The 14,727-nt window shown below is 38.9% G+C and overlaps 1 protein-coding gene across 1 annotated transcript in view; it reads left to right on the top strand.

Moving 5' to 3' along the window:
* tspan15 (tetraspanin 15) overlaps positions 1-9,887 on the top strand; it is a 29,819-nt gene extending 19,932 nt beyond the window's left edge. Inside the window, exons 5-8 of the mRNA XM_059355635.1 lie at positions 400-516; positions 3,417-3,467; positions 4,020-4,136; positions 7,100-9,887. Coding sequence (XP_059211618.1) covers positions 400-516; positions 3,417-3,467; positions 4,020-4,136; positions 7,100-7,264 — 450 coding nt within the window. The 3' untranslated portion in view covers positions 7,265-9,887. The remainder of the gene's footprint in view (positions 1-399; positions 517-3,416; positions 3,468-4,019; positions 4,137-7,099) is intronic.
* The last annotated feature ends 4,840 nt before the right edge of the window (positions 9,888-14,727 follow it).

The raw sequence follows: 14,727 nt of genomic DNA, 5'->3' as shown, positions 1-14,727 counted from the left end.
TTAATGAGCTTTTAATAACTTGTTTTTCAAGCTACAAGGTTGTGATGATTTGCCACTTTAGAAAACATATTAGTATGCAAAGTTATCATTATATTGTAACATGATTTTGTACTATATTGTAGCATCATGATTAGAGAGTTAGAGAGAGTAAGTTAGAGAGACGCACACACATATAAACAGTTAATTATTGTTAATTGTGGCTCATTTCATTTGAAAACATTACTGGCTTTACACCTGCACAGCAGAAAAATATTGTTTATCAAGTTATTGACTCTTTTTTAAAATCTTTTTCTTATCCCTGCTTCCTCTTCTATCACTCTTGCTGTCTTTATCAATCTTTTTCTTATCCTTCAAATTCCTGCAATGTCTCTACCTCGCCATGTCTCTCATCTCTGGCAGTTTAAGTGTTGTGGAGGTCAGGAGTATTCAGACTGGTCGGTCAACATGTACCACAACTGTTCTGCACCTGGTCCACTGGCCTGCGGAGTCCCATATACCTGCTGCATTACTACTAAGGTAGGTATAACTATAACGGTTATATTACTCATACTAATGGTAATAAACTGCTACTTTACCTGCTGTTTAGTACTGTGTATTAAAAAGTTAAGGCTGTTTCCAAGTGTATCAGGTAGTAGTGCCACCATTAAAGTATGAAACAAAGCCATGAACATCAGCACCATCATGAGCTCAAATGGTTTACAGGCTCATAGGACGTCCCGGCAAAATGTGCTGTAGCCCGCTCCTCTTCTCTGCAGAGAGATCTTACAGACACTTGTTGAGCTCAGGAGCCGAGTAGCATATTAAATGTCGGCCAATTAAAGTGAAGGTATTGAACTAGACCCTGGATTTTGGATATGTGTGTTAACTAGTTTTGAAGATCAGTGTTCAACACTAGGAGCTGTGAAGTGCTTGGAAAAGGCAAACATTTCATCATTCCTGCCTCAATTTGTCTATAATGGGTCTGTGAAGCCACAGACACTCAGTTCAGTTTGTATGTCATTATAGTAATCGCTGTAATAGTGTGGAGTTATGTTGGAAATACATCTCATTGTCCTTTATAATGGTGATTAGGTCTTTGCCATGCCAGACACGCTCACAGGCAATTTTCTCCCACTCAAAACAACAAGTTCTCCCTCCCTTTAATTTATACACCTACACTCCCCAGAGATTACAGGGTGAGGGAGAACAAACAAAAACTTTTTAGTCAGACAGGCAACAGATTCATCAACCTCAGGACCCATCAGCTATCAGACATGATTTGGCCTCAGGGGTCAACAGACAATATTATTATATACAGATAACAGATATCTGTGCAAAGACGGTCATTGTTCACAGTTTAATAAACAATTTGCGACGTGAGAATGGAGTTGAAAGACGACATTAAGACCGGACTCTGCATATGACTGCAGATACATTTTTTAAAAAGCTAATAAAAAGCTCAGTCTCCGTCAGACAGTAATCAGTGGATATTGCATTTCATTTTTCCTGTAATGCGTTCACACTTTAACCAACAGATCAGACAATTATATCTGTTTCCAACCAGGCTGCGCGGCTGTAGCTGTAGTAAATAAATACAAATGAAACATTTTAAAATCCCTGATGCACCTGGCTTAAAAAAAACACTGGAAGTGTAAAAAGTTCTCCAGTAATGTTGGGTTTCTTGCAGTATGCCTCACTACCTTTAAATGACAATTTTAACAAGCTTATAGTCAGCCAATAAGATGTTTTTACTGTCGTGTTTTCAGTGTACAAGTTATCGTATAACAATGAATTAATAACTGATTGATTCTCAGTTTTGTTTGTTGTTATTCCCTGTATTCAGAAGAGCTGTTCAAAGATTTTTTGGGGGGGAAAAAACCACTCCCACTAAGGTTTATCATCTCTTGATATAATCATATTGAGAGCAAAACTGTATTAAAAAAGTTGTAGTGGTTCACAGATCTCTTTTATGAATGAATAAATTAAACCTGACCAGACGGCCGCGTCTCTCCAAAGCAGAAGTGTTGCTCAAAAAGACATGAAATACACTGATTTAGAGATTTATTCATTATATTACCAGTACCAGATACCGTCACAGTAATTATCATCATTGAAAATCTGTAGGAATACATTATAATATTTGACAAAGTACATTATTAAGTTGGAAAATATGAAATTGCAAGTCATTTAGCCATTTCCTGCAATGCAAATTTGGCTTAAAGTCTCATATAATTTCATCCATATTCAGATAATATATGATGTTCATATTTTGGTTCACATTCATAAAGTGTTCTTCTTTATAATCTCTGTAATTGTCTTTGTAATTGCAGGCCTGCGTTATTAACACAAAGCAGTAATTACCTTCTTGTCAGACAGAAGAGTTGCAAGTTAACATACCTGATTCCTTGAAATGTATGCACCAGAGACAACAGTCCACCAGTAAAGCTCATAACTGTACATCGATTTGCATTCTGATATATCACAGAAAACTGTAAGGAAGCCTGCCACTTTACTAAAATAAATGTGATTAAAGGTTCAGTTGTTAACTTTTAAAGGAATAACTAAGAATGTTTTCATGATTGTAAAATGCTGTTTTGTGACCCGACTGCTATTTTGGTTGAGCCAAAAGCAAGCACTGCCCAGCAGCTGAGCAAACTCGCACTAAACAGTCACTAAAATTTGTTTCTGGAAATATGCAGTAACATAGTCTTGATTTATATCTGCCTAGTTTGACAGTTTGATCAGATTTCACAAGCAGTCATAGACACGGTTGACAGCGATTTTAGAGACTTCTCGGCTCTGTTCACTGTTGTTTTGTATTCAGGAGCAGTGGATCCATGCAAATGCTATTTGGAGGGTGAGGAGAAAGCAGAGGAACATGCTTGTTTCACAGATGATCAGTCAGGATATAGTAACAGTTTGATTTAACATGACAAAAAAGTGATTTATTTAAAAAATGTAGCTATAATACAGCCAATAAAATGTGTATTTGAAGTTAAAAAAGGGTAGTAACTCTGCCCCTCCTTTTCATCCTCCACCAGACCATCTCACACGAGAGATTGGCAGTTTGTGTCATGTTATTTGAATACATGAATACATTTTAATATTTAAATGTGGAAAACCCTGATATTCTCTGTCTGTCTGTCTGTCTGTCTGTCTCTCTCTCTCTCTCTCTCACACACTCTCACACATACATATACACAGTTTCTTTGGTGATATTTTCAGCGGTCTTGTGGTTCAGAACTGTGTGTGCGCGACAGAGGTGGTTATGATGTTGGTCATTGTGTGCGACTCTGACATTTTCATCACTAAAATTAAATCCAGAGTCAAAACTTCTTCTGTCTGTTGTTGATGAAAGCTGTCCACTTGCTTCTGTCTGCCTCCCGCACACTGTCTCCACCTCTTGACTTCATCTCTTCTTCTTCTCTCCCCTCCAGCCTAATGAAGTGGCCAACACTCTGTGTGGGTACAAGGTGTTGGATAAAGAGGTAAGACCACAGAGACTGACTAACATCACTGAATCAAGAAAAGACAGATGTCTCATTAAAGTGCAGTTCCCCTTATGTCTGTTTGAAATATTTAGTGCCGTTTTTACTGCTTTGACAGCCAAATCATAAGAACTTGAAAGTGGCAATTTCAGACAGTTATTTCTATCAAAGTCTGAGGAAATTGCAGGTTTGGAGCCAAATGAAAATCGACAGATGAGACTGCAGGATGATTCCAGTGATTTATTAAACAGATGGCTTTCAGAGTCAAGAAGCAGCAGGATGGAAACAGTGGCCTGTTTACCAAACAAACCGGGCTCACTTTGGTTCTTCTGACTCATTTTCAGTTGATTTAGTTCGCCAAAGCAAATTTGACATAGTTCAAGCTCAGTTAGGCACTTTAACTTTACATGTTTATTTTGAAATTTATGATTATTCAGTCAAATATTGAATGATGTGCTGCTGGTCTTTGATAATTCATTTAAAAAATACTTTAACTGTAACAACTAACTGTTAAAACTGAAGTGACAGTGACAAGCAACTTGTGTCTCGCAGCGTTTAGCCTTGATCGAAACCATCCACATCAGAGGCTGCACTGATGCTTTCTTCCTCTGGCTGATGGATAACTATAAGATTATGGCTGGACTGCTATTAGGAATCCTACTGCCTCAGGTAAACACACGCACACACACACACACACACACACACACACACACACAAACATTTATAACCACAAGTTTTCACTTAAGATCGTTTAAATATTCATGATACTCAGATTGTTCCTTATGTGTAAGGGAAAGGATGTGTGTGGATGTTTGATGCAGACCTAAATTATTAGTCTGATTTTAAAAAAAAAACAAAAAAAAAACAACCACAGTAGAGCCTTATGTGAAGCAGGAGTGAACTAAAAGTGACAGATCTCAGCGTGCACAGTAACTTAAATCTACATCACCATCAGCTGAAGAAACATAGACTTATGTTAAGTTCTTTAGGTAAGACTGAAGAGGAAGGAAGTCCCCTTCATGTTTTATTGTTTGGTTTGTGATGATTGAGGAACAACACTTCTTTGAAAAATGGTTTGATTAATGTTTCATCACTGCAGCTATATTTTTTGCATCTTATAAGTCCATGTGGACCCTTGTATTGGAGTGACACAACAAATGACATAACAAACGTACCCAAATGGACACTGGCTTACATTATGGTGAAACTTTTCAAATACATCACTCTCCCTTTTTGGCTTCTTTGTTTCCTACGTCGACATGCCACTTTTCTTCTGCTGAGTCACCTCTTAGCGAAGCTATCTCTGGATACTGCACATCCCAACTTTACAGGGACAACATGGTTGTAGTCAACTATTTGGCTAAGGTTCCTTTTGTGCCACAAATGTATTGATTGCTCATTGCACAGCATGTGCTATGTCAATCTGACTTGTATCATCCTTTAACTTTTGTGAAGAAAATCTCTCACAGCTGGCAGAGATTTAACAAGTGCAGCTTTAGTTTCAGTGTTGTTTTGAATATCAGAAGCACACTAAAATAAAAACATTCAGGTGACTAAGTGGGGAAAATGTAAATTGCTTCACCTCGGGTACATCTGACAGCTCCACTGCATCAGCAGAGACAAAATATGCAGATAAACGCTCACAAAATGCTTTTCTTGCTGGTCCAGTTCATTCAGGTTTGTGCTACATTTTGTTACATCTACCAGTTTTTTAGTTTTTTTTACAGAGTTTTTGAATCTGCCTTGGGAATTTTTCTTGCACTTGGAACACAACTTTGAAGATAATATGACACTCGTAAACATACATTATGCATCCAGCTTTCTTTAACAGATCCATCAGAGAATATGGGTGTTACAAACACGAACCCAATTGTGATTTATGAGATAAAACGAGATGTAAGAGAGCAGTAATGACAGACACCGACTGATAGCTATGAATGTATGAATATAGATTGTGCTCAACGATAATAAGCATGTTGGACTTCAGACGTTAGAAAAGGAGAGCAGAAAGTGTCATCCAAACCGTACGTTGGGTGTTTTTCATTTGCCTTATTTCACGTCTTCTCGTTCTTCTTTGGAATTGATATGGTCGAAGACGTTTCCTTATTTTTGTTTGGGGGAGCAACAATTGAGGTGCGATTAGGCTGCTTGTTGGAGTTTTGAGTGAGAATACAACACACCTTCCTTAGTTGAAGACTTTTATCGCTTGGATGCTGCAGGAGATCACCACAATTTTACACGCTGGGCACACAAAAAACAGATTTAGTTTAGTTGTTGTTCAGTACTTCCCTTCCTTTTTCTGCAGGGCCCCCCTATTGTTAAAAATATATATATTTTCAAAAACCCAGTCAGCATTGATTGGTCAGCCTTTCTGTGTCTGCACTTTGGGTCTTTCTGTACCGTTCATCCTTGTAGCAAGAAGCACTGCAGCAGAGTATTGCAGCATTTTCTACAGTGAAAAGTCACCAATTAAAGTCTCACAGCCAAAAACGACACACATGTTCCAGCAGAAATGCAATCTGAGGCTGAGGAGAAATGAACAACCTCACCAACCGGGACTACAGGTTTCAATGATTGTTAGCATGAAGCTACATGTAGCTGTGTATGGAATAGAAACACTGCACTGACTCGAACTGAGAGTGAGATGTTTTGTTCAGAATGTTTTGAAACTTGAGGATTTCCTCTCAGACATTGCTTTTCTATAAGTTTAACACATGATTTAAAACTTTGGTGACATTTTATATGAACATCCGACACCGAGTCATTAAATAAATGACAGAAAATAATGAAAAGTATAACAGGGTCCCTTTAACACCTGCAGGGTGACTGGTAATCAGCTTTGCCTCCTTCATTAGAAACTTCAACACTTCAGATGAGAACATCTCTTTCTCGTGTCTCACGTGGACAGGATTGAGGCACGATAAGATGCAAGCAAAGAGACGTTTAAGACAAATAAGAAGCACCCACACTGCAAAACGAGCCAACTTGTATTTTTTGGCCTAAAACAGTGATTTAAGTTGGTAAAACTTGGAAATATAAATTACTGACATTTAGGGCAATAATGTAAGTTAGCACAACAAAGCAAGCCAGTTGTCTGCTCAAAAACAAGTTGGTGAGTTATTCTTATGTCTTTAAGTTGGGGTTTACAAAAAGAGACAATAGTTCTGCTAACTCTTATTTCTTTGTTGTGAAATGCGGGAAAGCTGTGAAATTTGGTCATTGGCAAAAGCTAGCGGCTAACTGATGCTAGCGGCGCTGCTTGTTACAGCTACAAGAGTAGCCATTAGCGTATCAATGCTAACTCAAAATTGTGGTCGCAACATTAGCTGACATTTCATAGCGGCGTTACAATCGTGCCAATTCAGCACATTGCAGAAGTTAGCAGAAGTAAGGATTAAAAGTTATTACAATGTAAAATTATAAATTAGTACAACTTACAGTTGAGTTGACAAAAATCTGAATTCAGAGTTGAGCAAACTCAAAAACAAAACTTAAAATATTAAGTTTAATTGTCCAACTTAAAATTTTATTGAAGTTTGTTGCCTTGAAATTTTGAGTTGACCCAACTTTTCTTTTTTTGCAGTTTATGGCCCTAATCTATACTTATTGTCCCTCTCTTTTTCTGTCTCCAGTTCTTCGGTGTGATAGTCAGCTGGCTGTACACGACTCGTGTCGAAGACGCCATCAGTGAGTACGGTCACTACATGGACCTTCTGGACTCAAGTGAACAAACAAGAGCAGCCAAGAGCCATGGCCGCGTGGCCAAATGGTTCAAGTGTATGCCAGATTACGACTGATGAAGGCAAAAAAACAAAGAGCAGCAAATGGACTCCATCCAACTCTTTCAGTTGATCCAGATACTGCTACAGCCACTGTGACAAGAAAACATGTTTTGATTGTTGTTGTTTTTTGTTTGTATTTTTTGGGAAGAAGGAATTTTTCAGCAACCAGAGAGTTTGATATTCAAGTGTTCCTTTTTTAGATTTTAATCTATCCAACACACACATGTTTGCAGGGCCCACTGTAGTGTTAATTATTAATTACTGTGTTAACATACAGTGTACTAATGCATGAGTGGGTGATGAGAGCTCATTTAAAGAGGTGCTTTTAGCTGCAGTGTGTCCAAGAGAGTCTCAGGGATAAACACAGGAACAGATACAACCACTCCAGCTTCTGGTTTTATAATATGACATAAAATTAATTTCATCACACGACAATATACTGCACTGACTTCTTCATTCTTACCTTTTTACCTGTGCTTATTGCTGATTATTTTGCTACCAGTTAATGCATTGCTTGGCTCCTTTATACAACCTCTGATGCAGTGGGTCCTATTATTCAACCATTACTGTTGCCAAAAACTCTAATGCAAGATGTTTTAGACTGAGACACGATGTCTGTCATGGAATAGCAGAACATGTTTGCCTTATCTGTATATAAAAGTGAAAATACTTGGATATCTGGGACTAAAAAAATATTATTTTGAAAAACAAGCCTTATCCCCTTATGAGTGCTGACTGAATTTTCACGTTTCCAGCACAACAAGTTGTAGTCTGGAATGCTCACTTTTTTTTCTTCATCAGACCCTTAACTTTAACTCCTCCAAAATACATTGCCTATCCATCCTCAGTCACCTTACTGGTATAATGTAAAAATGAAGAAAAAAGCTGACCTTACACCAAGTCTGCTGCTGCAGGATGATCAGTTTGATGTTGATTTAAAAGATGAATGCTGTGCCGCTGCCATAACAAGATGATATCTCAGGGTTATTGTTAAAGTACAACTTTGCCGATTTTCAGTCATCTCTTCATCACTGCAGCACGGGCAGCACATGCAGATGAATGTCATCTGGCCTCCCTCCATGCCGCCAGCACCCACAGCTCCCCATTCGCCCGGCCTGATACTGCCTGTGCTGCAGTGACAATAAGAGGGTTTTTTTTAAATTGACAAAATTTTCAATTTATGTACAGCAACCATTCATCCTATAAACTATAGATGGACCCCCTCCTTGCAACTTTTCTTTGAGTTTTACAGATATGCATTTGGTATGACATAAGTGATAAATATGACTTTAATGTGCTACCTAACTTTAGTTTTAATGTGAAGTTGTAAACTGAGAGCAAATATGCCATCTTTGTGGAAGTAGATATGTTTTTTTTATTTTTATGTGACTTCCCACTACGGGGGCATTTCAGTATCCATACTACCTTACTTTTTAACATGCCAGAAAGATTTAGTCTGTCCCAATATATAGTATGTCAAATGCATTATACCAAAAATACCAGGATGTCCTCCTACACCATGTCGCATTTTGCATAATACAAGCCATGATGCTTCTCTGGCTTTTCTGACCCGCAATTCTCTGCAAACCATGTACATGAGCAAAAGGCTCAAAGCTCAAGGCTCAGTATAATGACAGCATAGTATAACCGAATTGTTTGCATACTGCATGCAAAAGTATGTTCTCTGTAAGGGCAGCTGCAGTAAGTACTAGAAGTAGGAAGAATGAATACATGATTTTGAAAGCAGAATACATTCTTGATGATATTTCTATATACTGCAATGTACTTAAATTAGAGCTAAAACATGTTTGCAAGCATTTCAAGTTGTTTTTTACAGTCATTGCCTCCATTTAATGGAGGACTTACCAATATTTATACATTAGTCTGTTTGCACTGGGTCTAATAGAGATTACCATGACTTTATTCTCATTAGTTTGGTCACACGTCAGAGCCAAATATCTAATAATCCAGAGTGAATAATTCAACTTTTTTTTATTTTAACCCTATTAACACATTGAGTTGTCCCTCATGAGAATCAGCAGTATAAAACTCAGCATTTTTATATTTTTTATTACACTAAACATCTATTGACTCAGCTCAAATAGAAAATATAACTGTTCTTGACATTTTATGGCCTGTTTTGTCATTAGTTCTTGTAAAGTCTAAGCATACTGTATTATACTTGTAACCAAAGAAAGTAAATTCAGAACTTGCTGCCGGTACAGTAGGAAGATGCTTCTTAAACATGTTACATGACATAAAAAACATTCGCTGACTGTAATGACCTAGTCTACAATCACAGGACTTAAACACTCCAGTTAAAGTGCCAATGTTATCACTTTAAAGGAGTAACATGATACACAAATGTTTTCCGAAGTGATCCTTTGTCATTTGTTTCAGTTGCGAGGACATTCAGCATGCCAGCTCTATGTATACTGTGTACTGTGTGCACATCATTTGTCATGTGTATATACTTTTACAAAGGTGGCTTCAATGGGATTTGCATGATCTGTTTTTAAAAGTTAGCTGTATTATGAGTTTGATAAGTCGCACAAAACCACATTTTCTCAAAGAAGTATTTTGTCAAGTTGTTGTTTTGTGTGGCTGAGGGTGGAAAATAAAGTGATTAAATACTGTTCTGTTGTTTATCTCTGAGTTAACTGAATAGATCTTCCTGTAAATGGATATTTGGGGGTCGGGGGCTGATAAATAAATCATGGCTGATACAGTATCACACTGGGTGTTTTCTAGAGCATATTTCACCCTGAGTCACAAACGGTGTCTAAATTTTAAATGTAAATGTCTACAAGAAAGCTCAGAGTATGAATACAATATAGATATTGAAAAATAATGGTGTAGACGTGATCAGAGGACATCTTGGACTTAATGTCTTTTAAAAAAGATATTTTTTAAACATTACATTTGCTGCTGATTGGACTTTGCTGACGGGTGTAGTGAGTGGTTTGTTGTTTATCTGATCTGTAACGCCTGCAGCTCTAAAGACCTCCTGCTGAGTGGAACGTATTAATATTTTACTTCTACCACCAAAGAGGAAACATTTATTTTCCTGCATCGCAAACAAGAAATGCAGAAGCAGTTGCGAATGGTCTGGGAGGAGAAGTTGTGTTGCTCCACAGCAACAGCTTAAAATAACTTGTATGGGTTTTTTCCCACCAACTCCACAACAAGAGAATATGTAATTTCTTTTATTATTAATAACTCCAGTATCAGGCTGTAGTTCAAAGCAACAGCCACAGCTGTGCAATGGCAGTCCTCCCATTAAATGTTATTGTGGATTTGATGTGCCCAAATGAAAACTTGATTATATTATAAGCTACATCTTACATCAGATACCAGAATAAATTGGCACATGACAAGCTGTATGTGTCATGTGTAGGCAGCGTTCTCACAGAAGCCACAAAACGCACCTGGTGTGATCATGCAGTCGAGCATCATGTGAGAAAAATGTTTTCATGGTATGTATCAGATCCTTAAATACATTTGACACCATTCTGAGATCTTCCAGTATTTATCCAACACTGCCACATGAAAACAGATAAAAGCCATTTTTAAAAATGAATAAATCAATATTCAGATAAACAAATAATTAAATAAACAAACCATTATTCCTTTGAGTGCACAATACAAATGGATTTTTTATGAAAATAAAAAACAAGGATGATATATCTTACCAAAACAACCCAACACCAGTTCAACTTATATTTCCTGGATTGTACAAAACATCCAAACAAAAAAACATGATGTAGGAAAATGAATGTAATTGAGTTACCTGTTTTTGCAAATGCTCCTGTCTACGTATAGACATTTGATAGCCTAATAGCCGTCTAGATGTCTATTAGCTGTCTATGCAGTCTATGTAATGTATAGATGTGTAATAAATGTCTTCGAGACATCTACATATATATACGTCTATATGTAGACATGTAATAACGGAGCTCAACCTCGGGCTACATGTAAATCTGTATGTGTCTAGCTAATAGACCTCTACATATACATAAAGGATTATTATTAGACACTTTTCAAATCTAATAGCTGTCAATGTATTTCCTATGTTGTGCATTTCATAAATCAACATTAATACTGTCAAGTGAGTTGAGATCTCTACTCGCCACACACACAGCTAAGTGGTATGAGACTGTGGAAACCACGGACTTTCCAGCAGGGTAACAACAGTTGGTGACAGTTGGGCGCTTTCCTAATAAATGATGTGATGCACGAATGGCACTGTAATGATTGATGTTGATCTAGTATGATTTAGTATGATTATTGTGAAAAAGATGCTAATGAAAAGTTGATGATGATTGTATGTAAAATGATGAGTTACAATGTTGATGTGATTTGATGGAAAAACTGTTGAAATGAATGCAATAACGGTCAGTTTGTATCAGTATGTGTGGTAACCGGATCGATCGTTAGAAATTTTGTAATAAAGTGATTGAGACAGGGCGAAGCCAGTAGAAGAAGGGGAACTCCAAAGAGGAAGAATCAGACCGAAGGAGACAGGTGAAGAAGAGGTGAGAGGGACGGTCCGAGAGATCGTGCCATGGCAACAGTGGAAACCAGAAGAGAGATGTAACCAATGAGAGGACTGGTGAGGAGTGGCAAGGAGGAAGTGCTCTGAAAGAAGGAGCCGCAGAGTATAGAAGCTGTAACACAAGAAACAATCTTGGTCATCCTTCTCGGGGAGCTGCAAGACTCTTGACGCCTGATCGACCACATCGGGGGAAAAGACTCCAGTTCTACAATCAAGAAGAAGACAGAGTGAGGACGCTCACATCAAGAAAGAAGATTTATAATCTGACCGGTGAAGAAGAGGGACGAGTGAGAAGAAGGGTGACCATTCCAACGGCAGTCGATGATAGATTAAAGAAGTCTTCTTTCTGAGTTCTCACTGATGCCAGGACCAAGGGACCAGTCAAGGATCGCTCCGACTTTGGACAGAGTGGAGAGCCACAGCTGAGGCCTGAAGCCGGTCATTGCAAAAGAGTTACTTGGCCAGACAACTCTCACGTCTCCTTCTCCAAAGCCTTCAGGTTTAATACCCAGCTACAGCTTCATTCAACACAGGCAGTTAGGATATCATGGTAAGACATTAAGTAGATGATAATCATTTTATGGTTGAGATTTTTGAATATTTTAAGTAATCACTTTGGAATCAATTTATGCTGTAAGCTTGCACCTTGCTATACTATCAATAAATTTTCAATTGCATTTAAAGTGAAGTAGTGGACCTTAGATTTTTGAATCTTTTGGTATTAAAAGGTGGTGTGTAATAACTAGGTTTTTATCGGTTACTCTAGCCAAAGAAATTTTAACTATCCTTGAGGCTTATTTTCACAGCGACTAAAATTAACCTAGCAATTCACCAAGTGCACAGATCAATAAGAGGAGAGCTGCTATTAACCGGGCATGGCCAGCGTGGTATCTGTATTCCAGGGTTTCTCAACAGGTGCCATTCTGGAGTAAGCAGGATAGGTGTCCGGACCAAGGCAGTCAGAAGCTAGGCGAGTCTCCTCACCACCAGCTTGAATTACAGGTTCCCAAAATACCTGCTGAGATAATTTCCTCAGGAAAAGGAATCTGACCCCTTAGTGGGAAGCTGGTCCAGAAGTCCCTAAACAAGGGCAATCTCTGGGATCAAACACGTGGCGCCCAACGTGGGGCACGACAAAAGGAAGATTGTCGTGCCTCCGGAAGAACCACAGCGGGGACAAGCCGCCGCTGTTTGTGTGACGCAACCCAGGAGAAAGAGAGAGGCTTACGGCAGCGAAGACATCTGACCGAGAGCCGAAAAGAAGCACTCTGCAGGAAAAGCAGTGCTGTCTGGTGATCAGCTAAAGGAGAGCCAGAACTCCGCGAGTGAACCCGAAGCAGTTCCAGAACCCATTGTCTGAAATTCATCCCTACCTGAGGCGCAAAGGGAGGCTTTGAAGAACAGACGACTCGAGACGAGGAGACCCAGAGCACCACGAGATGGCGGCAGCAGCGGGGGCGGAGGCCCAAGAACCGAATCTGGGAGGACAAAGTGATCCAGAGGCCAGGATGGTGGCCAGAATTCCACATCGAGTATATTTAATCGGAGACGGATTCTCCACTTGGAGCAAAGACGTCATGCAGCACTTCCTGAAACACGTGAAGAGAGGTTTAAAAGGAATTGAAGAACAGATACACAACAATACCGAAACCCTGTCTGGTTCACAGCCTCCTAAGGAGACCAGATGTGTCTTGGGGGTCGCAAAGGGACAGAAAATTTCCAAGGGAAGTCAAGCTTTGGATTTAAAAAATATATTTGCACAATTACACTATGAAAATCATAACGTGTGTGTGTGTGTGTGTGTGTGTGTGTGTGTGTGTGTGTGTGTGTGTGTGTGCACTATTGCATGATCATGACGGACATTCACTGACCTTGCTGACAGTGTTTGTTTCCCTTTCTGTCTCTGAGTAGATCCGTGTGAATGTTGGTCATCTCTGCACGTCACACTCTCAATCTGTCTACCTTTGACTTTCACTTCTCCTCTTCAGCTGTTCACACTGAACCACATGAGCAGACACATGTCTTATAGCGCTGTATGATTGACATGAGGACACACAGAGACAGTACAGGACTGCTTTCCATCAGGCTTTTCATTGTTTATTTTGTGATGTTATCTGTAATCCTATATATATAGTATGAGTTTTCAATGCCAGTACAGATTGCAGAGATGCTCTGTAATGTTGGCCCTAACCCGTTCAATAATTCAAGACAAGGTGTGACTGAAAGGATTTCCATCGACTGTGTTTTAGCTGCGACCAACAGGTTGAGTCCCACAGTGACTTAGACATCAATCCTCACTCTTAAGGTCCGATCAGTCATGGTTCACTGGCACACAGAGGCATAAATCCACCTTCAGTGTGCCAGCTTGTCAGGGGCACTTTAAAATATTTCCCTCCACCAGCTTATAGCTACAAAATGTTATCTGTTGACTGTTGTATTTTATCTTGTGCCGCTTCCTGAGTCAAAAGTACTAAAATGAAGGCAAAGCTCATTAGTTCAGAGAAGAGAAACTGATTCTATTTGCTGTTTGATATTATTTATTTCTCTCAAACTGAATAATTGTCTCATGGGAAAAGTGCTAAAAGCTAAACGTACACCAGCAAAAATCATGTACTGTAAATATAAACAAACTAATCTCCGTGTAGAGAAGATTTCAGACAATTTATCTTTTCTCGGCTCGGCCATACATTACTTTGACTCTGGAGTCTGGAGAGGGGATCAGGGGCTCGGGGGCTCGGGGGCTCGTTGGCGCGGTTGCTGCAGTTTTATTTATCATTGTCAAACTTTAAAGGAACATACAGAAACTGTCACACAGGCTGTTTTATATTCCTCTGAGAACACACACACTGTATCCTCCCACCCATCCAACCTCTACTAATGGACTGCTTGCATGAAGTTAATGGTCCGAGCACTACCACAAAAT

This window comes from Centropristis striata, chromosome 2 (genome assembly GCF_030273125.1).
Source record: "Centropristis striata isolate RG_2023a ecotype Rhode Island chromosome 2, C.striata_1.0, whole genome shotgun sequence".
In the NCBI taxonomy this organism is placed as follows: Eukaryota; Metazoa; Chordata; class Actinopteri; order Perciformes; family Serranidae; genus Centropristis; species Centropristis striata.
The sequence above is the reverse complement of the archived record's forward strand: the minus strand, read 5'-3'. Positions and strand labels throughout refer to the sequence as shown.